At 36.7% G+C, this 26896-nt stretch overlaps 1 protein-coding gene across 1 annotated transcript in view; it reads left to right on the forward strand.

The window, feature by feature from the left end:
* Positions 1-26348, forward strand: part of WDR60 (WD repeat domain 60) — a 31278-nt gene extending 4930 nt beyond the window's left edge. The window contains exons 4-25 of the mRNA XM_015811487.1: positions 26-81; positions 983-1300; positions 1445-1506; positions 3167-3227; positions 3802-3870; positions 4017-4082; positions 5915-6152; positions 8121-8223; positions 9354-9483; positions 11944-12055; positions 12517-12602; positions 13455-13584; positions 14309-14481; positions 14903-15065; positions 15968-16081; positions 18211-18272; positions 20157-20208; positions 21368-21428; positions 22256-22355; positions 22520-22651; positions 24029-24252; positions 25861-26348. Of these exons, the coding sequence (XP_015666973.1) occupies positions 26-81; positions 983-1300; positions 1445-1506; positions 3167-3227; positions 3802-3870; positions 4017-4082; positions 5915-6152; positions 8121-8223; positions 9354-9483; positions 11944-12055; positions 12517-12602; positions 13455-13584; positions 14309-14481; positions 14903-15065; positions 15968-16081; positions 18211-18272; positions 20157-20208; positions 21368-21428; positions 22256-22355; positions 22520-22651; positions 24029-24252; positions 25861-26032 (2684 nt within the window). The 3' untranslated portion in view covers positions 26033-26348. The remainder of the gene's footprint in view (positions 1-25; positions 82-982; positions 1301-1444; positions 1507-3166; positions 3228-3801; positions 3871-4016; positions 4083-5914; positions 6153-8120; positions 8224-9353; positions 9484-11943; positions 12056-12516; positions 12603-13454; positions 13585-14308; positions 14482-14902; positions 15066-15967; positions 16082-18210; positions 18273-20156; positions 20209-21367; positions 21429-22255; positions 22356-22519; positions 22652-24028; positions 24253-25860) is intronic.
* The last annotated feature ends 548 nt before the right edge of the window (positions 26349-26896 follow it).

A 26896-nucleotide genomic window follows, 5' to 3' on the forward strand; every position in this document is an offset into this window, starting at 1 on the left:
TAAATTTTGGAGGTGTTATTTTTAGATCATTCAAAACTAAAAGGTGAAGAAAGAGAAAGAAAGCAACATTCAGAGAGAAAGGTAAGACAAATAAAAATAATAAGCAATGTATTGTACCATAAGATAAAACTGAAACAGTGTTTATAGACACAGTCCCAGAAATCACATTGGACACAATATATTTTTGATTTTCTTTACTGTAGACTTAACATCCATTTGACTTGGCATAACATATCACTGTAAATGAAAGAAAATTTTCAGAACAGCAAAAAAGCAAAGTGAGGCATTTGAAGAAATTGGTCTTAGCCCTAAGAAATTATGGAAAATCAATTTTCTTTCATTGGATATTTTATTACAGTTCTATTTTCCTAGTGCTAGCATGGTAGACTTAATAGACTGATAATTTGAGTAGTTCTATTGAAATAAATAGAGCCAATTTGGTGAAGTGGTTAAGGCGTCAGGTTAGAAACTGGGAGGGTTTCAGTCCTGCTTTAGGCAGAAAGCTAGCTAGGAGACCTTAGGCCAGTCACTCTGTCTCAGCCCTAGGAAGGAGATAAGGGCAAATCACTCCAAAAGATTTAACAAAAAATTGGAGGGATTTGTCCAGGTAGTGCCCAAGAATTGAACCAAAGGAAAAACATTGAAATAAATGGGGCTTATATTTTATTATGATAAATGGGGGCAATGAGGGCATGTCCTACTGGAGGTGGTTAATGGATGGAGATAAGACTCCACCTCATCCTCCTCTTCATCTTGCTCTCTTTCTTGCTATTTTTGTTAATTTTGGTTAATTTTAGTGTTAACATTTATTGTTTTAATGTTTTAACCTTTTGCTTTTATTGGTTGTAAGTCGCTTAGAGTTACCCCTAGGTGAGATGGGCAATATATAAGTTTAATAAATAAATAAAAAAAATGTATTTCAATCCTTTCTGTTAAAATGCTTTTGAACATTTTGTAATTTCCTTTTTCCCCCCCTCTTCAGAAAGAAACTAGTTCAGAGGAGGTTTCAGCGAACAGAGATGAAGCACGTGAGCAGAGACACAAATCACCCAAGGGTGAAGAGTCAGATAAGGAAAAGAGAAGGCGACACAGAGAGAGGAAAGAGCACAAATCCTCTGCAGTGGAAGAAAAAGAGAAGCCTTTGAAATCAAGAAATTCCATGTCTTCCACAGAGGGGGAAGAAGATCATACATCTAGGAGACATAAAGAGCGTTCCCACCACCATGAGGACAGATATCACAAGGAGAACAGAAAAAAAAGAGAGGAAGAGGAAGGTGAAAAAAAGAAGAGAGACCACAAGGTTTACTGATTATTAAGATTACTTGCTAGTTTTTACTGAATGGAGTTTTAAAATAACATGTCAGAGTATAAAAACAATAAGGGAAGAAATACCCCATAATACGGAATTCTATAATGCCATTTTGTACTGTTTGCTTACTTTCAGCACAGAGAACACAGGAATGAAAGGAAAAGGGATGAAGAGGACATACGCCATTCACATGAAAGGCATGTATGCTGTTTAAATATTAAGGGTGCTCTGGCTGAAAATGGTCTGCCATTCCTATGAAGTAAACCCCTCTGAACAGCAAAACCTACTTCCCATTAAATCCCCTTAAAATTGTGCAACTTGAGTTTCCCAATTTCCCTTGCTTTTCATAGTCTCCCCAAGAATATTCAAAGGCAGGCCTTTCAATACAACACGAGCATTTTAGTGGGTTCTGTCTTATTTTGGTTGATGATCCAGAAAGTGAGAGATCTTAAAAAAATTATTATGATTGGTTGCACAGTTGCCCAGATGTTTAGACTGGGTTTGGTATTTTTTATTTACCTATCAAGTCCTTCCCAAGGACTTGAGATAGGAAGATATTGCAATTTAATAAGATTCAAATTATCGTCATAAATTACTATTGTTATCATTCCACCTTTTAAAATATAAATTGAAGGCAGCAAGCACATCTAATACTCCTGCCTTCCATTTTGCCCATAAACAACATGATATGGGATGGACTAAGAGAGGGTGACTAGCCCAAAATCATCCAGCCGACTTTCATGCCTAAAGTAGGACTAGAGCTTATGGTTTTTCAGCCATCACCTTAACCACTGTAGCTAAAATCCTTGCTTTGGAAAGAGCTTATATATTTGGAATAAATTTTGTATAAATTGATGCAAAGCCAGTTTGATCTAACAGTTAAGGTTTTGCCTAGAAAACAGGAGACAGTGAGTTCTAGTTCCATCATGGACATGAAAGCCAGCTAGGTGATAGGAGGAAACAATTTTAAGTATTTTTGCTGCCTTATTTATAAAAATACCAAAGATAAAGTAAAATACATAAATAAACAAATAAAAAATACATACATACATACATACATACATACATACATACATACATACATAATATAAATACTGTATATTTGCTTCCAGACAACAGCATCTTTTATTTAAATATTTTGATTATCATATCATAATTGTCTTTTTTTAGCATTTGAAGTTATAAAATATTTGCTTCACCAGATTCTCTGTTTAAAAGAAATGAAAGTTTACTCACAGTTACATAGTGCTGCTCTTTTATCCGTCTCCCCTTTTTTTTACAGACTAGACTGTAAGGATATTTTGAACAATGTTTTTAATTGTGAGATAATCTGCCTGATATAAATCTTGCAGTAAAATTATGAATGGCTTCTGGTCACAAAAACTGAGCATATTTTTAATCTTAAAAAATAAATTTTGTTGAAAAGATATTAACTAAAAATGAAATAAAAATATTCAAGCATGTTAATTTTTTAAAGTGATTGTAAAGGTTGATCTGTCATACCTACTGGAAACTGTCTAAAAGTATAGATATTAATTTTCCTTTATTTATGCTGCTAAATAATAAAGTTGTATAATTCTTTTTGAAATGTTTGAACATGAAAAAAATGGTCTCCGTATTAGTACTAGAATGTGAACCACATATTTGTGCTGAAAATTAGTTTGATGTTATTCTGACAATGGTGTTTCTCACAATATGAAAGAGTCATAAATAACAGGTTTTGTATTATAACAATTGATAAATCCCTTATCCATTTTCCAATCCTATTTTTCTTTTTAAATATATAAAGCACATATATTTTCTATAAGAACCATACTTGCTTGATGGTTAATTCAATATAATTCTCTTTTTCTTTAGGAATACAAAAGAAAAAATGAAGAAACATGGCAAAAGTGAAAGGGAGGTTGGAAAACGAGAGGTAAGAAAGTTTTATTTGGCATTTGAAATGAAGGAATATTATTGGAAGAGATAATGCTACAGTACAAAGAAGAAACAGAACAAAAAGAATTAGGAAAAGAATATAATTACAAATCAAAAGAAAGCACAGCAAAAGTTACACATTTTAAAAATTCAAATACTTCATTTAAGTTCTAATGGAAGTTGAATTCTGTTTATTTCTTTTGCTGATGTGTGATTTTGTCTTTAGGCTTTGATTAATTTAATTTAAAAAAAATAGTATTCTGAAATTTTAAGGCTTATAATTGGAGAGCCAAAATTTTGCTGTAGATAAATAATAAAATTAAATTGACTGTATCCTTCTGATTTTGTAGCCAAATAAATTGGGATATAAATACCTTGAGAACAAAATAATTTTACTGAATCTAGTTTACCTTAATTTCAAGTAAACGACTTTCAGATAGGGATGTTTAAATATAGAATATTAGAATATATTAGAGATAAAAACATAAGTACAAAGATCTAACGTTATTCAAGTTCACTGTCACATTTCAATGCTTTTCTCTTATCAGTTGTTTTATATATTGATACATTAGCACCACAAGACTGATGATTCCTCAGCACCACATCTCAAAATGCAAGGAAATGAAGAAGGTGGAGAAAATGTAAGTGTTGCATGCCATTCTATTGTTTTTTTAAAAAAATGCAAATGTTCCCAAAAAAAATTATGAAATAAATTCTACTCATATTTTTCTGTTCCCCTGCTACTTCAGGAGTTAATTCTGCTCTTTTTTATTCTTATTACTTTAAGGAACTGAAAAAGGAAACCTCTTGTGAAGATTATAATGATTCTGTAAATTATGAAGATGATTTTGAGGTGAGTGTGAACATCAACATTTGAAGAGGCTAAAAACAGATCACCCAAATATTATAAGAAAAGGATAATTTCCATTCCAGATGACAACATTTCTGGCTTCAATAATTTATGAATGCCTGAGGCAGCATTCTAGAAACTAGGCGACTGTGAGTTCTAACTTTGCCTTCAGGACAAAGCCAGCCTGTATAATTCTTTATACAGATTTCCATATTAGATTACTTGTTGATAGTGAAATTTTCTGAGAATGCTCTGTACTTAAAAATATTTTGCTGTTCAAAATGGGATTCTTTGTTAAAATCCAGCATGTTCATCTGTTTGAAAGTATACCGCACAAATATTTTTAGAAGAGTTTCATAATTGTTATTGGTGATGAATAATGAGCAGCCATCCTTTTAAATCCCATTGTAAGACAAAGAGAAAACTTGGAAGGCATGGCACTATGGAATAATGGCCCTGTAACTTAAATCCAAAAGAAATGATGGTTCACTTAATATTGTAAAAATTCCCTGGTTTGAGCATCAATGTCTTTAAAATAGCATCTTATCCAAACATGAGTTTATCATTGCTTGAAATCTCACAAGATTTTGACATTTTTTTTCTCCCTAAATTTTGCAAGATTTCTACAGAAACTCCAAAATTGCAGGAAATACCTGTTGATTTCTATTAGAGTTGTTTATATTAAGATTGCATGTGATTATATAGCAATCCTCAAAAACTTTTAATATTAATATACTAATCAACATAAAGAAAACAATAGGACTGCTACTGTTGAAAACATACAGGTAGTCCTTGACTTACAACAGTTCATTTAGTAACTGTTTGAAGTTACAAGAGCACTGAAAAAAGTGACTTACGTCCATAGTGTCAACTCTTCAATGAGCCTAGCCTGGCTGCAGCCATCTTTCTCTTCATTCTAGATTGCCACATAGAACAGAGGGAAGGGGGGCTTGCCCAGGTGCTTCACTAGTCAAAATAATCTTCCGTCCCAGGGGAACCAAGGTCATAAACTCCCAGGATCAGGGACTGGACGTTGTATAAGAAAGCCCGCCAAATGAATGTGTTGGGAAACGTAGTGATGGCATAGTTTTGTGGGTAGAACATTATACTTTGTAACTGGGATTTTTTTAGTGGGAATTTCAGGCTTGGTTTCACTTTTGATCGTGCCAATACTTTGTAACTAATACACATGTTCTTTGAGGAATTTCCAAGCCTCAGAGTTCTGCTTTATTTGTCTCTGTCGGAACCATGACACATGGTTCACATTTATGACCGTTGCAGCATCCCCGAAGTCACATGATTTACATTTCAATGTTTGACAACTGACCCATATTTATGGCAGTTGCAGTGTCCCAGAGTCATGTGATCCTTTTTCTGAGTTTCTGACAAGCAAAATCAATGGAGAAACCAGATTCATTTAACAACCATGTTACTAATTTAAGAACTGCAGTGATTCATTTAATAAATGTGTCGAAAAAAGTCATAAAATGGGGCAAAATGCACTTAATAAATTTCTCATTTAATAACATAAATTTTGGGCTCAATTGTGTATTGTGGATCATCTTTTTAATAGAAAAACTCTATTAAAATTGGTAACTTGTTTGTACTCTTTAAAAAAGTGATCATTATCTTTCTGAAGGACTATGAAGATGATTTTGATGATTTTGATGATGNAGTCATAAAATGGGGCAAAATGCACTTAATAAATTTCTCATTTAATAACATAAATTTTGGGCTCAATTGTGTATTGTGGATCATCTTTTTAATAGAAAAACTCTATTAAAATTGGTAACTTGTTTGTACTCTTTAAAAAAGTGATCATTATCTTTCTGAAGGACTATGAAGATGATTTTGATGATTTTGATGATGAAGACGATGAAAGTAGCCAGAATGCAAAAAATGAAAAAGAAGAAATAGAAGCGGAATTACAGAAAGTTACTATAACAAAGAGCTCAGAAGTAGAAGAAATTCAGAAAGCAATTAATGCGGAAAATGAAAAGATTAAGGCCTTCCTTCCCAACTCAAGAAAGAATGAACATCTTCTGAAAGATCATGAAAAATACTCCAAAACAGGTATGTGATTAGGTAACAGTTTAAGGTAGAAACTATTTCTTTACTTCTATTTATTTATTGCTGCTGTTTTACTGAAGAGTGGACAACAAAGAGGAACTAAAGACCACACTGTTTAAAACGGAAGTTCTCAGTTTCCAAGAACCATGCTGGTATTTGTGGGGTAGACCAAAAGAGAACCAAGGGCACAACAAAAGCTTAAAATCCCTTTTTCATTGACTGAATAAAGTTAATGTCATCATTTTCCAAGTACTTTAAATCTCTTTGGCCATCCCATTGAAAATTAAAATTCAGCAAGAACTTGGTGTTTTGTGGGTAGCATTCAAGACCATGGTAGGATGCATGCTTGCCACAAACCCAAGATTTAATCTGGCATCTTCTAATGTGTTTCCTTTCATTGGTTCTGGGATCACTTTTTCATACGGAATGAATTCAGAATATTTCGGATTTGCAACAGTTGGAGATTCCAATTTGGGGAAGGCTGATAATAACGCTATGTCCTCTCCTTGTAAATGAGATGAACAATAGACAGATCTCAACACCAATCTCAATATTAGTTAATTAGTTATTTCATTTTGATGAGACATATTTTATATTGGTTTCCAAGACATATAAGCCCTATTACCATATATCTCACTTTCTGTAGTACAGGCTCATGCGAATATCAGGACTCTTGTACATTCTTAGCAAGAAAGCTTTTAGAAGAAGGATTCTGTACCTATTAAAGAAATTAAGATGTAGGGCAGGGGTCCCCAACCCCTGGTCCGTGGACCAGTACCGGGCCACCGCATGCCAGCAACTGGTCCGCACAAACAAGCAAAGCCCCATCCGCAAGATGCAGGCAGCACACAAAACCACACACCCTCCGGTTCACCGAAAAACTTTTCTCCATGGAACTGGTCCCTGGTGCCCAAAAGGTTGGGGACCTCTGGTGTGGGGAATATGTATCAAAGCCTTGATTACTTATGAATTCTGGTTTCTCTTATTATATTTAATACCCAACTAGTTTCCTAAATTAGCTCACTGATAAGAATAAGCAGATAAATTTGCTGCCATGGTTCTTTACTTATGCTGTTCTATATCCTGACTCTTCCCATTGTGTTCTCTTGATAAATCTCACAGGCATTATGATCTTTTTTTTCCCTTTGTCTTTCACAGCATCATTGGGTCTTGCCTTTATTTAGATTAGAGCAGTGTTTCTCAGTCTTGGCAATTTGAAAACATGGACTTCAGCTCCAAAAATTCCCTAGCCAGCCATGTTGGCTGGGGATTTCTGAGAGGTGAAGTATGCACATCTTCAAATTGCCAAGGTTGAGAAACATTGCACTAGAGACACAGCATTACATATTTTATATTCAGTAATGTCCAGCACAGGGAAAATAGCATAACATGGATCAGATTAGGCTAAAAGAATATGGATGGAAAGATGCCACACTTACCAAATTGTGGCTATTCAGACTAGTTGTGCTGTAACAATCCCTGCTTTATAGATATGAATTGATCCTAATTGAACAATGCTAGATTTATTCAACCTAATTTAATGATTTATTTATTTTGATTTACTATCTGTAGATGGATATAAGCCCGTATGTGAATAACCCAACCCTCAAATTTTTAACCAAAATACCACAAAAAATCAGCCACCTGCGGATAAGCCACTTCACATTTTTCATAGTATTTTGATTACAAATTCAAGGGGCAGTTGTCTATGGATAAGCTTCTCTGCAAATGCATATGGGAAAGACAGGTATTTTTAAAAAGTATTACTTTATATACTCTTGGAGAAGCCTCTGCAGAGAAGCCAAATCCAATTTTTAGCTGCAGTTTGGTACCTTATTTGTGAGTTTATGTGGCATATCAGTTTCCCTCCCAAGAAAAGGGACAAGGAATTTACTGGAGATAATGTGCAATAGTAAAGTAGTGTAATACACAACAATACATAGTATATTCATATATGTTGTTATGTTACAGAAAGGCAAGTGTCACTGGCTCAGTGTCCCACATCTGGAAAATTCATTGATTTCCAAATGGCCCAACAACGGCAAAGTATCAGAAAAATTGCCAATCAACAGAAGTAGGTGGCATTAATATAAAAACACTATTGGAAATTGGGTTGTGTGTGACATTTTAATTTGTTTTTGTAACATTACAATTGCTGTATATAGAACAAAGTTCAATAAAGTATTTTGTCATGTATACTGTATCCAAATTGATTGCATGCAGCATATCTAAATGGGTCAAAATAAAGGAATGCGTTCATGGGTCTGGAACTTAATGATATAATATTTTTTTCCAAGCCACGGTGTTTATAGAGAAAATTGTATTGTTTCCTAGTTCAGTGAATTTATGTTGCTGTTTCCTTCCCTTATTTGCTTTGGGTATCCCCTTTAAGAGATAAAGCTGTATTTTTCTTAATTGTATCTAGCGATTCTTGTACATCTTCATTTCACAATCATTTCTAGAGCTATATTGGGCTGTGGTATAGGCTTGCAATAGTGGCAGATATCTGTGGTGTAGGGTTTCCTACCTGAGTGGGGGATTGGACTAGAAGACTTCCAAGGTCCCTTCCAACTCTATTATTCTTTTATTCTGTCATTTCAAAACCAATTTTAGAAGTGAAAAATACTTCAGTTTTTTCTTTTCTAATTTTAGCTTTTTTGACTATCTTCTGTTGCCCGTATAAACAGTTTCCCTTCTACAACATGTATCTATTATTAGTCCATTGCGGCTTTTAATATTCAGGAATATTAGCTATGACTTTTTATTGCAAAAGTACTATAGAACCACTTTATATATCATATTTAAAAAAGATTGTTTATACACACATCTGCATACACACACACATACCTTGAAATGTTAAGCATGAATGTAACAAACTTTGCACATATCTGGTAGGCAGATATGCAAGCCCAAATTGCTCTATGTGCAGTGTGTGAAACGGCATAATTATAAGAGTACTGAGTAGTACCACTCTGAAAAACACAGAAAGCACTTAGAAAGAGAACATTTTATATCCCAAAAAGCATTTAATCAACTCAACATTTTCATTTGTATAGTGTATTGTAATAACCACCATAAAATATTTTTGGGAATAGATGCCTTGATGCTGTATGCTTCTTACTTTCAGAGAGAGAATATTTCTAACCAATGAAAGTTTATTTCTGTTTAATAGACATTTTGCTGTCTTGTGACATATTTTTCAAGGAAACGTAGCTTTGAACTTCTTCGTCTCATTGACCTGGATTTTTCAGTCAGCTTCTGTTTGTTGGATTTGCCTCCAGTAAATGAATATGATATGTACATTCGAAACTTTGGGAAAATAAACACCAAACAGGTATGAAATAAATAAATATTACCCCAATTATTCACATTTATTCCATTTTATTTTATTAAAAGATGCTGGTATCAACAGATTTTTAAGTTGAATTAAGGGAACAGACAGTGAAGGTTATGAGATGACAAAAGAAGAGAAAAATAGTACAATTCAAGAGTTGTAGTCCACAGCTGGAGATAAGTCTGACAACTAGTAAACACAGGGTGGGGTCAGAAAAGTCAAAGTGGTGACTTCCAGTTTGCCATCGCGGCCGCCCCGGATGCTGGAAGGCAAGCTCTGTCTTCCGCGTTCGGTTTTGCTCTGCTGGGGGACCCTGGAAAGGGTTGAAAGTCTCCCGGTAGGGGCGACGAGCAAGGAGGGGACCCCTGCTTGATCGCGGGGCAGCCCTCCAAACTGGCGGAGGAAAGACCAGCCATAGTAATATGGCCCATTACTAGGCTGCAGACAGCCGAAGTCAAATTTACCACCAAGCACTTCGAAAGCAACGCCGATGAAACTGGGTGAAATCCGATCTTCTCTTTACCCTAAGTACTTTCTTTTCCTGTAAAAGCTGCCTGAAGTATCTTTCCCCCTGAGAGGAGAGAGGGAAGGGAATTTCTATCCCACCCTCTAAGAATAGAAAACGATTTCTACTATAAAGATTATTTATAAACACGTGAAAGAGATGGATGAAGACCAGGAAAAGATCCTTTCCATGTTGAAAGCAATATATGAAACCATTCTTTCAGCTTGTGATAAAATAAGACCTAACAATAAAAGATCAAGATGCCAGCTTAGATACACAAACCCAAACTTTGACTACAATCAAAGAACTAACAACACAGAAGATAACAGAAGAAGTGGAACAATCAGATATTAAGACAGAGGACTCAATTGACCAACAAATACAGTTAATGGAAAATCCAGAAAAGTGGGTGACAACACTGAAAATGGAAAAGACTTTCTATATAAATCAGAAGAAATTTGAGAAAGAAGAAGAACAGATTGAATGGAAGATAAACATAGGGCTATCATGGGGAATTGGAATAATAGGGAGACAACTTAATGAATACAAATGGGCTAGTCCTTCCAAAAAATGGCAATTAAATGATCTCCTTTATTTCAAATAACATATATAGTAATAGAGGGAGATCTATTTGACGATCCAAAAGCACTGATATGGAAGCCTAGTTGGCAAAGGAAGAAAGCCAGAATAAGGATGAAGAAAATTGGGGTTTTGATTTATTAAAGGGGATTTCATATTATTAATTAGAGGGTTAAAGGGAGAAGTTGAGATAAGGGGAATTCTGGTCATTAGATTTAAAATATTTGGAAATTAGTTGAAAATAAGGATTTTATCTGTTTAATATTTAAAAATTAGACCTAAAAGAAAAAAAATGAATATGTTTGATTTATTGATTAACCCAGGTAATATATATAATGGTTTTGATTTATTAAAGGGGATATTGTATTATTAAGTAGATGATTTAATATGGTGGGAAATAGATAACTTTTAGAAAATAGAACAAGATTATATTCAAATAGATAAAATGTGTATTTTGGATATTAGATTCTGTTATGAATTGAGATAAGAGAAATTTTGGTTACCTAAAGCCTGAAAATTATAAACATTAAAGGTTAAATTGGAATATTGATGGGAAACTAAAAATTGGGGAAAAATTAATAACAGGATATGGATTGTTTATGAAGATTGAATGTAAAAAATAATTACGATACGTATAAGCTAAAATTTATTGATAAATGTAACATTGATGTTTTTACTGAGTTGATATAAGAACTTTATTAGCTTAAATACAAGACAGTAAACGTTAAGGGAAAAAGAGAGGAAATATTTGATGTTGTAACTTGAGATTTGTACTAAAGATTTTGTTATCGAACTATTGATTAACCCAGCCACCACGTTGCTTTTTAAATACTTAAATGTAAAATTGGAAAATTAATAAAATATTATAAAAAAGAAAAGAAAAGTCAGAGTGGTGCAGCCATGATGCAATATAAACACCCATTTTCTAGTGTATAGACAGTGTCTGACAAAAAGAAATCTGCAAGATTTCAGTGCTTTTGTGTGTGTGTGTGTGCGTGTGAAAGTGAAATATCCATTTTGCCACTTTCTGCTATGCTCTAATATAATAAAGTACAAAAAGCACTCATATAAATATTTATTTAGATGTTACAAAATAATTCTCATATGATAGCCCTTATTAGTCAGCAACTTCAATTTAGCTTTCCTAGGGAAAATGAGTTCCGCTTTGAGTATATACAAAAAGGCAGTATAAAAATAGAATTCAGAAATAATAAATAGCCATTCATTCCAGCCTTGCCAGCTTATCTGTGGATAATAACACAGTATGGTAACCAAATGTTTGTCTATTAAGTAAAATATCCTGGAATATGGTAATAAATACAGATAATCAGATATGGAAGAATAGTTTTGGCTGATAATTTCATTTTCTGTTTTAGGCTTATGTGCAATGGAATGAGGATAACCTGGACAGAGATATTCAGACAGATGAAATAGAAACTCAAGAAAAATGGACACAGCATCCTGGAGAAACCGCCCTTGTATCTGGAGGTGATTAAAAAATAATGATGTTTAAATCTCTTTTTTTCCCTTGATTTATTTTAGCCAGCATTATTTGTGGCCCACGTTTGTAGCAAAACCTTTCCAGGACAGTTAAAGAGGAGAAAAAAAATCTGTTTAAAACAGAGCTGGAACATAACCCCCAAACTGAGAAACATATGAAAACAAGAGGTTTGTTTAACATTGCAGCTAGTGGGCATGATGAATCTCTGGTGGAAGCTCATACCAAAGAATTATTATTTTTATTTTTTTTAAAAAAGAGTCTTAAGCTAGCCAGTTCTTTCTCTTAATATTGGTTAGTTTAAGACTTGAGTAAGCAGGCAGGCAGATGAGAACTCTGTTGAAACTCTTAGAGAATCTTCAAGGCTTGGAAATTTTATATGTCACTGTTTTCTCCAGCATGGGCAAAATGGTTCTTTATTTCCTTCTTACGACCTCATGTCTCATTTTAGGTCCCAAAAGCAGCCATGATGTAACTGCCATTACGCCAAAGATTGATTCCCAGAGACTAGCAAACTTCCTACGATCTGCTTGTCAGGTATAATTTATATGTATATGATCTGTTACTCAAATTATTATGAGTCATCAATAATATTAGCTAATAATAGTACATATATGATGATGGTAATTTTATTTATTTATTAGATTTTTTTATCCTGTCTTTATTACTTTTAAAAGTAACTTAAGACTGTGGACATATCTAATACTCCTTCCTCCTATTTGCCCCACAACAACAATCCTCTGAGGTGGGTTGGGCCAAAAGAGAAAGTGGCTGGATCAAAGTCACCCAGCTGGCTTTCATGCCTAAGGCAAGACTAGAACTCACAATCTCCTGGTGATTGACTCGGAGTCATTCAACCAACTAGTACTTTTAGTCTTCCAGTGGTTGACCCAAAGTCACCCAGTTGGCTTTTATGCCTAAGACAGGATTAGAATTCAGAGTCTCCTAGTGATTGGTCTAAAGTTATCCAACTGATTTTCATGCCTAAGGTGGGACTAGAACTCACAGTATCCTGATTTCTAGACCAGCAGCTTAACTACTACACCAGATCTCCTGGCTCTGGTAATTTTAAAAAATGGTAATATTGAACTTAGCTTGATTTAACATATTATCACATATACAGTGACCCAATGATAATTTGAAACAATTTCCTTATGTTTATTTTTCTCCTTTGGGTTCTATTGTGTAGGATAGTTTTCTGTTGTTAGGCAAGGATGGAGGCTAAAAGAAACCCAAATACCACTTTGGACATGCCACAGATTCTGTTTTCTTGCAATCCTTAAAAGCATCTGGAAACTGGGTGGCTGTATCAATTACGTGCATAATTAGCTTGGAAGTTGTGTAATCAACACTGATAGAACGTTCCCAACTGTTTAATATTTTCGGAAGGTGATTGAAGTTTTACTTGAGGAAGATCAAGTAGCAACCCAGCCCAGGCGGAATCTAAGATCACGACCATCCAGCCTATCTATTAGCGATAGGTGCTTCCAGTTAAATACAAATCTTCCCTTCCTGAATGGTAAGAATATTTTTATTTCCATCATGTGATGTAAGAATATATGACCTTAGATAGTCCAACATGTAGTTTTTCACAGCCAACCAAATGATTCTGTGAAGCCCACAATCAGGTTTTCAATCTAATAGTAAAAATAAAGAAGCAAATAAATAAGTGAAATAATATTTCTCATTTCAGCCCCTATCTTCTTTTTCAGCTACTTTGTACAGTAATTCATTTTGGTTTCCATCAGAATTTAGTTGTGGGAAAATAAATGTTATTTTGATGTTTTGGGGTTGGACTGAGAGAGAGTCAACCAAGAAGCCTTCATGGCTAAGATGGGAGTAGAACTCAAAGTCTCCTGGTGATTGGTCCATAGCTACTCAGTTGGCTTTCATGGCTAAGGCAAGACTAGAACTCACAGTCTCATAGTTTACATCTTGGGGCCTTCATCATTACACTCATTCTGATGTTTGGTTTTCAGGCATTATCATTCTTTTTTTTTCCTCGTACATATTTGTAGGAGGTTTTTGCACATAAAGCTCCAAAATATCTTTAGAGGATCAGCTTTGGAGGAGGATGAAGGATTTTTTTTTTCATTCTTCAAACATTAATAATCTATTTTGAAAAGAAAAGGATTGAGTTAGCCAAATTCTCATCTTTTCTATTTCCTGGCATTTCGACTTAGGCTTTTTTTTCTCTCCCAACAATGCAAATAATACCAGCTTCATCTCACTCTTCCCTTTAGGTCGGAGGATATCCTGTCTGCATATCTCACAGGCTCAGAGACAGGCTTTGCTTTCAGTTCATGAACTTCCCGAAACATCAAATGACTTATCACTGGATAGCAAATACATCATCTGTGTGTGGAATGTTTGGCAGCCTTCTAGTCCTCAGAAACTATTGCTTTGTGAATCACAGGTATGCTTCACTGTAGGGTTTCCTCAGAACTTGGAGATTTTGGGAGTTTGTTCTAGACATGCCTAAAACACTGACCTTGGGGGAAGGAGATTGCTTACCCACAAAATTGAAGCAGAAACTCAAATACTTTGGCCACCAAATGTGTTATGAATAAGTCAGATGGGGTAAGAGACCTTGCAAACAAGAAGAAAGGTAGCCATTGAGAAATGCCGATAGATGCCATGCTGGTGAAAATGGAACCCACAGGGAGTCAAATCAATCGTGAATGAAATACTGGATAAAGCACTCACATTTTTCTGAACATAAACTTATTAGATTATGGGTTAAGAATAAATGGTTACAAAAGGGTTGGGTTTAAACCTGGAGAGAAAAAAATAGGGCATTATTATTCTGTTCTGAGATATGTTCTTCTGCCCTGTAGGTGACATGTTGCTGCTTTAGTCCTTGTAAAGCTACTTTGGTGTTTGCTGGAACAGTTGATGGTTCGGTCCTAGTGTGGGATCTCAGAGAAGACTCAAGGATGCACCATTGTGTGAAAGTTAATGAAACCGATTGGACATTTAGATCTCCTACATTTTCTACTGGTTAGTTAGTGTACCTTGAATAATCACACCTATCTCAGCCTTGAGCTGGGCAGTGTCAGTTTGTAGAACGAGTTTTCACTTCCACCTCTGTTTCTTAATTCTTTCTTCCATTATAAAAGAAATGCATTATAAATAATAAAAAGCTAAGCCAAAGGATGAGCCAGAGGAGGAAAACCAAGTTCATTAAGGTAGCAATCCTGTTATAGGCAGTCCTCAACTTATGACCATAGTTGGAACCAGAATGTCTGTTGTTAAGTGTTAAGAATGTCATTGTTGCAATGGTTGTAAGTGTGAGGACAGGTCATAAGTCACTTTTTAGTGCTGTTGTAACTTTGAACAGTCACTAAACAAATGATTGTAAGTTGAGAACTACCTGCACTATTTACCTAAGAGTCTCATTCAAGTGAATGGGAGAAAGTACTGATATATACACAGCCAGTGGTTGTCAACTTTTTTTAAGGGATACAGTGGTAAATCAGCTGAAACAGACTAAAACACCTACCTGATTATTCATGCCAGCTGCAGCGCCATTGGGACCATCAACTCCAGGTGAACTCTTCATTTTTGCAGTTGATTCTTTAAGAGGATCCGGACTGGCCAGTTTCCCCCCCGCCCCAGATCTTTCTGTTTCTAACAGAAATCCAATGACTGGTTGGTTGGTTAGAACAAGAATCCTTCAAAATTGTCTTTTGAGTACATCCCTCCAAAAGGGCTGAATGCAATATTCCAATTCATTGTAACACACACACACACACACACACACACACTAATCCTGCCCTGCCAGAATGACACAAGGATACCACAGTTTGGTATAATATTGAAAATCACTGAGCTTGGGATTGAAGGGGGTGGTCTTAATTAATAACTACTGTATTGTAACTTTGCTTCTTCCTTAAACACAGATGGAGTGTTTGCCACAATAAATCACACTTGTACTGTATTGACCATTGAACCTGTTTCCACCTCTGTCTTCAAAGAGCAGAACTGTGGGTTCTCCTATCTCTCTGTTCAGGAAGGTATGTAAAGTACTGAGTACAAATTGCTAATATTATTTCAAAAGATTAGTTGCTTCATTCTGAATCATACAGAAATCCCAAGTCTGCAGTCTGGAATTTCAATCCAAATTCAGTTACTCTGTTGGAGAAAGGCCTTGAACTCTTGGAGAAAGGGCAAACTGTTGCTGCAGTTTGTTAACTTACATGTGATTCTGATGTTTTATGGAGTGATGTCTTATGATATGTTCAATTGCTTTGGCTTGAGGATACTCGATTAGGGAAGGTGTCATATAAATTTAACCCTCTAATACAGTGGTTCTCAACCTTTTTAATGCCGCGACCCCAACTGGTCGTAAGTCGAGGACTAAACCGGTCGTAAGTCGAGGACTAAACCGGTCGTAAGTCGAGGACTAAACCGGTCGTAAGTCGAGGACTACCCAACCGGTCGTAAGTCGAGGACTTTCCCTGCCCGGGAGCGCCGCGCATGCGTGGTTCCGCCCCCTGCGTCGGCCGAGGCGTAGCTGGCAAGCGGCAGAGACGGAGCAGGCCGACCACCAGCTGGCCCAGCCCAAGGGAGGTAAGGCACCCGCCGGAAAAGGGGAAAAAAAATGGCGGACAAAAAAAATGGACAAAAAAAATGGCGGACAGCCTTGCTTGGCGACCCCCATGAAATGGTCGATCGACCCCAAATGGGGTCCCGACCCACAGGTTGAGAACCACTGCTCTAATAGATGATCAGCATTGTTGCATGTCCTACCTGCATGACTTTAGGAAAGCAAGGGCATACCGTGACTCTGCACCAATTTGAAATCATTTCATGTTTCCATGTTCTCATGTTAGTTCAAAGTTATGATGGGCCACCCAAAAAGTACCTTTTGATCCCATTCCACAGTTCCAACAACCAACCCCTCCCACAGTCACGTGGCTGCATTTTGAGTGCTTGGCAACCGGTCTGCATTTTCAGCTGTTTGCAACGTCCTATGGTTGCACATCCATGATTAATAATATTTTTGATAATAATGAGCATTTACTTCTAGTTTTTGACAAAAAAGCCTCATAGCAAATACGTTAGTTTAAGGACTCTGAATCTACTTACCAACCATAGTGGTCCACATAACAACTGCCACAAAAAAATCAGAAAATCGGGTTGGTCACATGATGATCCACTTTGCAACTTAAAACGGGCAGGCTCTATTACAGTCATAATTCAAAGTCAACCTGTACTTTGGTTTAGTGCACCACCCCATAAACCCCATAAATCCCAAATGACCCACTTAGATACAATACAGCGTTGTAATTTAGTGGAGCATTGAAGTGATTTATTTACTGGAACTGATGCAGGACTCCCTGTCTTATCAGCCACTGGATCTTAATTCTCCTAGTCAGTTACAAATTCCCAGTGGAAGGCTTAATTTTCCTCTTATATAAGCAGCCTTTATCAGCCAATACAGTCTTAATCCTTCCAGTCAGTTGCTCAACAGTGTAACAATCTCTGTAAAAGCTCCTTCTCTTCATTATTCATTCTTCCATAAAGAATCTTCTGACTGCAATCCTGCTGCAGCTGTTAGGAAAAAGGACCTGACTGCTGAATTCAAATCAGAGCATTGCAGCTACTTTCATTTGGAATTTATAGGAAGGAGAAATGCTGTTTCTATGTCCAGGTTGCTTTCTCCTTACTCCAGTGGTTCAGATTTAGAGGAAAACGGCCAAATGCAGGAAGCCTTTCTTGGCAATACTGGTAGGGGATAGCAGCATGTAGTTGACCTTTTTTCTGCAGGACTGGTTCATGCTAGTATTCCTTGCCTCTTCCTAGTGGTTTTAGGTCAACATGAGCAGGAGTCTTCAGACTTGGCCCTTTTATGACTTGTGGACTTCAACTCCCAGAATTCCTCAGTCAGCGTGCCTGGCTGAGGAATTCTGGGAGTTGAAGTCCACAAGTCATAAAAGGGCCAAGTTTGAAGACCCCTGAACAAGAGTATGCTTGGCAAGAGCATCCCTGACTTCAACATTTTAGAGAAATTGGGGAGTACCAATAGTGCTGCACAGAAATGCCCCTAATTTTCAGAAGTTAGATGTAGTTGGAAAGATTTAAAAGTTTATCTGTGAATTCCTGTAAATATATTTACTTATGTACTGTTTTTTCCCAACAGAAATGCTTGGACTTTCATTTCAGATTGCTTCAATGGATGAAAATGGGATTCTTAGTCTATGGGTAAATTGAGATATATTTTTAGTTTATTTATTTATTTAGTCAATTTGTACAGCCTCCCATCTCAATCAGTTTCTGAAAAGTTTACAATTCCAAAGGTATAAAAACAATTAATAAAGCATTTAAAAACAATAAAAAGTATGGACACCACGATGTCAAAAAGATGTTGAGACTCTAGAAAGAGTACAGAGAAGAGCAACAAAGATGATTAGGGGACTGGAGGCTAAAACATATAAGGAACGGTTGCTGGAATTGGGTATGTCTAGTTTAACGAAGAGAAGGACGAGGGGGGGACATGATAGCAGTGTTCCAATATCTCAGGGGCTGCCACAAAGAAGAGGGAGTCAGGCTATTCTCCAAAGCACCTGAAGGCAGGACAAGAAGCAACGGATGGAAACTAACCAAAGAGAGAAGTAACCTAGAACTGAGGAGAAACTTCCTGACAGTTAGAACAATTAACCAGTGGAACAACCTGCCTCCAGAAGCGGTGAATGCTCCAACACTGGAAGTTTTTAAGAAGAAACTGGACAGCCATTTGTCCGAAATTTGTCCAGCCAGGTAACCCTGGACAGCCATTTGTCCAGGGTTTCCTGCCTGAGCAGGGGGTTGGACTTGATGACCTCCAAGGTCCCTTCCAACTTTTACTACTACTACTACTACTACTACTACTACTACTACTACTATTATTATTATTATTATTATTATTATCCAAATAAATATAGGCAGCAGCTGAGACATTTAACAGTAAAGCTAGGAAATAGGGCCCTTAACACAGCCAGGCTTTTAAAGACTTACAAAAGACCCAACAGGGTTGGGGCAGTTCTAATCTCCAAAAGAAGAATTTTCCACAGAGCAGGGGCTATTGCAGAAAAGGCAGCAGGAAAGGCAAATTTTCTGGTCTCAACCAACCAACACTAATGGGATCTGTATCATGCCCAATCTTCAGTTAAGGCATCATAATATTCAGGCAGGGTTTTGTTGCAGGGCAAGTCCCATTTTCCTGCAACCTGATCTCCTTTGCTCTTTTTAAGGACAGCTTTCCAGATTATGCTTAAAGGTTTGGTTTTCACCTGGGACATGTTGTTTTCTTTTCCAACCAGTTAAGGCATCCATTGCAATTGAAAGCGTGTTCTTAAAGGTCATGAATATAATTCTTAATTACTCTGTTTCTGAATCTTAATTTGTAAATCTTAATTTTCAAGCGAAAGCTTCATAATGCACTTTCATGCATGCCTTGCTTTCTTGTCATTGCTAGCATCATGCATCTGCTATTTGAACAGATTTATTCCCAAGAAAATTTGAGCTTTTTCCATTGCATCATTACAGCCAAGAGTGCATCTATATTTCTCAACATCTGTTTTATTGGCATACTTCTAACTTTACTAGAAGTACTTATGACTGGTTACTTAGTGACTGTTCAAAGTTCCGACAAAACTATTCTTGGGGGGGGGACACTTAAATAACCAGGATTTGAAGTTCTGACTTTTGCCACCCTCCCAATCATGTGACATATTCAAAATGCTCAGCTACCAGGCCACATTTATGATAGCTTGCAGCATCCTGTGGTCACATGACCATGATTTCTAATGGTTTTGCACAAAAAAAAAAAACCACAACGGCATTCACTTCCATTTTTCTGCAAAACTGCACCCAAAGTGAACGACTGGTTCACTTATCAACCACGATATTCACTTAACAACTGTGACATTAAGAGCTGCTGCAAAAAAAGGCTGTAAAATCAGGTCATCACATGATGGTTTTACGGCCATTGTGAATTATGACCATGATGGGCAGGCTCAATTATGGTTCTAACTTGAGAACTATCTGTATGTACCGGACATTTGTGACATTTTCTCTTCTTTGACGCTACTTTTTGACATTTTCTAGGTGGTTGTTGAACTTCAGAAAGGAGATTTGTCTGGCTCACAAAATGATTTGGGTAAGTAAATTTAATTAGAAAGAACCAGTTGGGCAAGGGTTCCTAAACATTTTGCCATTATACCTCCCTTTAGTGTAATCTTAACATACCCATCTCTTCTAAGAATCCAAGCACCAAAATGAACTCAAATGAACAATGAAAACAATACAGTGAAACTTTGGGAAACATGGATTTACTGTAACAATGTACAACTAAAAGGTTCCTCATACCTCCCCTGGACTCTTTCTGCACTTTCCCAAGGGAGATACACTTCACAATTTCAGAAACCCTGCAGTTGGGTGTCATGATTAAAGTGCTGGACTAGGCGCAAAGACGCACAGGTTATATTTAACAAGCATTGATTGTAACTGCGCCCAGGTGATAGGTCTTTCCATATTTAGGTCTCAAAATCAGGTCTTTAGTTTGGGCCAGCCTAATCTAGTCTAAGGTAGGTTATAGTCCTCAGTTATGCCGAATCAGTTGCTCTGCCAGCTTCAAATCAGGCTTGTTAACAAGCCAATTGAAGAACAAAAATCTTGTTCATCATGTTTTGGTGGCTTAGCCATGTGAACTAGGGAACCACATTATTTCCACTTTTTACTAAATACTTTAGTCATTCAGATATGTTTTATCTCAGGATGCTTTTATTGCATCTGTCTTATTTCTTGTCAAGTACTATGGTATAGTTGAATAGTATGCTGTGGTATTAACCCAAATCCTTTTTAGATATTTTAGAACAGTTATACTTTTGTTTTTTATTTTAATTAATTCTGACTTGCGTTTTATGTGCTCGACTATGACCTACTAAAGATTTATTTGATTTGAGGCACAGTGCAAGCAAAGGGACCTTTCAACAGAGAGACAAAAGCTATGAAAAACATCAAGAGAGTCTCATTTAGAAACTAGCTATTCACAGGCTAAGAGCAAATTTCACTGCTGGAAGAGCATTGCTGGCAGTCATTAAAGATTGCAGCCATATTGGCCAATTAACAGGAGACATGTATGCCATATTGAATGTATATATATATTTATTTTTCTGCCTAGTTAAATTTGTGAACAGAACTTGTAAACATAAATTGACAAGTCATACTTGGATTTAAAATTGCCCTGCTATTTAATTCTATCAGTACTAATAAATTGTTGCTATTATAATTACCACAATGCATTTTATTACTTTCAGGATTAATTCCTGGGGGGAAAATTAAATTGGTTCATAGCTCTACCGTTCAGCTGAATTGCAGGTAAAATATGTAGAACACATATTTTTAATTGGTTGTTCTTTGAAAGCACTTATATCACTTCTGGCAGATTTCCAATGGGGGGAATAGTAGTTCCTTAGTAGCAGATCACATCAGTATGGAAGAAAGCTTGAATAATGGTGCTTCAGATGCACAGCCCTATCTTTCAAATCCTATCTTGACAAAAAGTTTGCTTGGTCATATTGCAGCATCAGTGCGAGCCAAGCCATGTGATTGATTGAGTCAGTGTTTCTCAACCTTGGCCACTTCAACTCCCAGAATTCTCCAGCCAACAAAAGGAATTCTGGGAATTGAAGTCCACACATCTTAAGAAACACTAGATTGTGTAGTAGTTGGATGGCACTGGAGAAAGTTCAGATTTACTGTCAGCAACAGAATCTCCCTGAATGACGTGAGAACCAACCTTTCTGAACCCAACCTACCTCATAAGGTTATTATGGGAAGAAATAGGAGAAAGGAGGGCCTCCCTGAAGATGGTGGGATATACATCTAACAAATATGTACATATGAATGCTTGTCCAAACTGGAATCTCTACCTGAATAACTTCTGATCAAGTTTTATATTGTTGGAAGGAATAACAAATATGCTTTGAGAGAGGAATGTCCACTCACCACTCTGTCTAAAAAATAAACCTCATTCTGAACAAGATTATTATATCTAAAATCACTAGAAAAATAGGGAAACCAGATGGGGAATTGAATGGAATATCCAGGCTTAGATTGGCTGCTTAATAAATCTAAGAGATTCACTCTGTACTTCTGTATTTGTTGCAATTTCACTTGTTAATATACACGTTTCTTATATTCAGCATTTCTCCAAAAGATTACACATTTCTGGGAGTGCCCCAGACACTGAACATTAAATTTCTGCCTTCAAATCCCAATCATTTTGTTGTTGGAACAGATGCTGTGAGTAATATTCTTAATCTAATTTCATTCTTGCCAACTTTTCCTAGTAGATTTTTAAGAGTGGTATTGTGAGCCTGGGGTTGCTATTGACAAAGCCCAGATTCTTTGCACTATTTCACCAAATGTAGTATTGCCTTTTTTTTTCCTTTTCAAAACTTCCACAGGGTTTGGTGAGCCATGGCACAAGGCACGAGCTGAAAGTCCCTCCCAAGTGGTTCAAACCCCAGCAAGGGGGACCAAGAGCAACCCAAGTTAATGCAATTGATTTTTCACCTTTTGGAAAGCCAATCTTTTTGGTATGGATGCTCTTCTACATTCTTGATTGGAATCATTCAGGTTGTGTCGTGTCAGTGAAGGTCTGAAAGTTAGACTTAAAATTAAACATACTATGGATAATTAATTTGTAGAGCAGTAGCCATTACAGTTCTGGACTAGGTTTTGCAAATTTTATTCATATTATCAGATAGAGCAACATTAATAGTTAGGCTCAGATGTTACTCTCTTTTTGGAGTTCCTAATTCCCCCCATTGGCTGGGGAATTCTGGGACTTGAAGTCCACAAATTTTAAAGTTGCCATTTTTGAGAAACACTGCTCTACTGCCATAAGGCCTCTGCAGGAAATCTGTACCGTGCAGCCTGAACAACTCATCGAAATCGTCAAGTGAGAATAGCTGTCATGTCTCAGGTCAAACGTTCACAAGCACACAGAGAGATAATTGCACACTTAAATAAATAAATTACTTTTGCAAAGTAAGTAAACGAGCAAGTGCGAACATATGCACATGTAGTAGAGAGACAAATGTCCTCCTTGCCCACATTTTATAAGTTTGCCTTAAAAGAGTTCAAGTCCAAAACTGGAGTGGTCAGGCAAAGTTTGAGGGTCAAAACTTTGTAGAAGATTCATCCGCCGGTCCAGTTACAGAGTCAAAGTTGTGAGATTCACAAGTCAGGAGTTAAAGTATGTGGGATAGGGATTAACAGGCAGTTGTCATCAATGGAAAGGCTTGAGTTTGTTGCTCTTCTTAAATAGAAGGAGCCCTGATGTTGGTCATTTGGAAGCTTCTTCCTTAGGAGCAACTTCGCATCTAGGACATTAAATGGCTGATCAAAGTGCATTCGTTCTGCACTCTTCTTCATACCCCAGGCCCTTGTGTTGAGAGGTGGTGGCATTCTTGCAATATGCATTACAGAAGGAACCAGCAAAGCAAAACAGTTTGTGTCTTATTTTATTTCTCTGTGCCACAGCTTTGTTGCTGACACTTTTTGAAGGCCAGCGTGTCTGTGGCCATCAAGTCAAATGGTGTCTGTGGCCATCAAGGCTTACTCAGCATTCCTCACCTGATGGGTGTCCTTAAGATCTCAAATAATAATAGCAATAATCCACTTCCAATAATAATCCAGTAGTAATCACTGAAATTCACAGGAAGAGGTTCTTCTCAGATGAAGAAAGCTAAAATCCTGCATACTTTTGTGGTTTCTTTAGAGATCAGCCATTTATGTCATGCATTTTTTTTTTAATTTGATGTCCATGCTTTTGACTCTATACCTTTGGACCACCAGAGGTCATCAGTTAAGTTGGGAAACCTGGTCTTAAAAAAATACATTAATCATAAAATATGGTGTGGTGTTTTATTTTTTAAAAAAATAAGTTTTGTGTGTTTTTATGTTTTCAGGTGGGCTGTTCAGATGGGAGCATTAGATTGCACCAAATGGCTTCAGAGCTTCCACTTATGCAGTGGAACAACAGCACAGCAGGGCAAGCAGTAATCGCCCTCCAGTGGGCTCTGACCAGGCCAGCTGTGTTTTTTGTTTTGGATGCCACATCTGTAGTTTATATTTGGGATCTTTTGGAAAATGATTTGTCACCTGTAGCCAAACAGCCAATCTGGTCTGATAAGTAAGTTTACAGGATGCTCTTTGGTTTGCAATTGTACAAATTGGGTAGAAATGAAAACAAACAGGCTTGTTGGACTTTAATCTTCATAAATACCAGCCTCCATTCAGGTATTCAGTTACATGGATGAAGAACTTAAAATGGTAAAGAATGAGGTTTGAATGCAGGCCTTGCTTTTTTCTCTCCCTATGCTCCAATCATGAGAAGATGAGAAGTAAAACTGAATTTGCATTTGCAGGAATAGGAATATGGTTCCTTGAGACCAACAAGGTGGGCAGAGATTCACAAAGCAATCCTTCCTCCTTTTGAACTTGCATTGATGTCTTAAGGCAGGGATATCAAACTGCAGGCCCGTGGGTCGGATGCGTCATGCCAAAACTGCACCCACCCCATTGCCGGCAATGGAAAAAAAGTCGCAATATGTTGCAACACGTCACGTGACGTTGCGAGTTTGACACCCCTGTCTTAAGGAGTGAGCTTATATCATGATGCCCCATTTGCCATGTTGCTGATTTTTCTCTCCTGGTTTAGTTCTGCTGTCTGGGGTCCTGATTTTTTAAGGTCCTGATCCCATAGAAATCCACTTGAGCTTAAGCAAAAGCCAGGCAATTATTTTTCAGGCTTCGGAAAGCAAAAGGCAAGCAGGTAGAACCATCACTTGTGCCCTATTTTTTATTCATTTTGGAGCATTTGTCTGAATGTTGAGAGAAAATCTTGTTTCCTTAATCCAGGATCATATATCTGTGTTTAGGTAATTCTCCCAATTGGAGCAAGAAAGGAAATTTTTCACATTTTTCTCTTCTTGCTTGATTATGTGGCTTAGACAGTGTTTCTCTGTCTTGGCAACTTAAGGTGAGAGACTATTCACCTTAAACTTGCCAAGATTGAGAGACCATGGTTCAGATTATTCTCACCAACGAGTTGAAGTGAATATCATGACAATGTGCCATTTTGATTTCTAATTGTTCCTCACTTGATTCTGGCTAGTCTTCGAACGTTCTTAAACAAGGTGCTGAGAATGAAAATAAGACAGACATAACATTTGGGAGATGCAGGTGTAAATCTGGTAGCCCCAGACAATGGTCTCAATCATTACCTCAGTCATTCTCCCCATCTAAATTTGGCCCCAGTCAGACAAGTGGAAAGGGTTTGTTCTCCTCTGTCAAGGAATTGTCTTCTCAGATATGGTGATAGAATATGGAAGTGTGGGATCTTGTAGTCCAGTGTTTGTCAACCTTGACGACTTTAAGAATTCCCCAGCAAGCAGGCTGAGGAATTCTGGGAGTTGGACTCCGCACATATTAAAGTTGCCAAAGTTGAAAATCACTAATTTAGTTCTATCCTCCTCAATAGAAAAATCAATTCCACTATGAAAGGTAGTTGCCTGCCCTCTTCTTAAATGCCATACAAGATGAGAATCAAGAGGAGGAGGAGGATCCACATGGAGTTAGTCTAAGCTGAGCAGTGTCATGGTCCTATCGAGCGAGGAGGTATTTTAATCCATTCTGGAAAGCAAGGAAGAAAGCAAATGCCAGTTAATCCCAGGGAAGCTCTTTGCTCTCTTTTCCTCTCCTTATTAAATAAAATGTTATTAATTTGCTTTGTCTTCAGGATTATAACAATGGCTGTACTGGGTGAACCTGAGAAACCAAGTGGCGTTCTGGGCATCGCGCTTGCCAAAGAATCTGGAACCATAGACATTAAATACGTCAAGAAAATATGGGCCCTGCCTCAGCCAGAAGAGGCAGAGAAATTAAACCTGCTTTTGCAGCAGGCCTTATAAAATGCCGAGGCCTGTATCCGAATGCACAAATATGGCCTGATGGTTTTAGATGAATTTGTTAATATGTGGGATTTAGCAGATTGCATGGCTGAAATATTTTTTTAAATTCCTATTTGTAAATAGTATTTATGTTTTAAGATGTATCAACACAGTATTTGGACTTGAGCTAGAGAACATTTTTATGAAACTCAGAATAAATATTTATGAAGGCATCCCTTTAAAAGAGAAATATATTTGCTTCGAATATGCTATGCACTATAAATCTTTATACTTATTTTTGGAATAAAACTGAACATATAGTCTCGTGAGCTTTAAATATTTGGTTTTTAATTTTCTAATTGAAAATGACTGGTTTGTTTTCCGTGTGAAATTAGAAGATCCTTTGCTAGCTTTTGCAGAATTAGGCAAATTCAACTTACTTTGCATAGGTCCAAATGTGACATAATCCAAAATACGCTTGTCCACAAGGGGCCCCCAAATCCTTCTTAGTAAATCTTGGCATTTACAAGACAAAAAATAGCTCATTGTTACATTTAAATGTTACACACATGCAGTTTTCAACCTTTTACATAAAGAACAAAAATATCTTGCTTAGGTATCTTTGAAAAAAGGTAAAAAGTTCAAAACCACTTTTCAGAGTGTTCAGGTTACAATATAAACCATGCCATGCTATTTAAAATAAGAGGAATTTACAGATAAGGGCTTTGATGTAATATTTTTGCAAGGATATTAAAATCAGAAAGATCTGGTCTGCAGCCTTTTTCTTCCAAGGTACTACTGGGCTCCATTTTGTAAATATGCTTTTGGTGTCATGATAAAGTAGTGTGGGATCTGTTGCTGTTACAGATATTGTTGCAGGATGGA

The sequence above is a fragment of the Protobothrops mucrosquamatus genome, unplaced genomic scaffold (assembly GCF_001527695.2).
Source record: "Protobothrops mucrosquamatus isolate PMUCROS unplaced genomic scaffold, P.Mucros_1.0 scaffold42, whole genome shotgun sequence".
NCBI lineage: Eukaryota > Metazoa > Chordata > Lepidosauria > Squamata > Viperidae > Protobothrops > Protobothrops mucrosquamatus.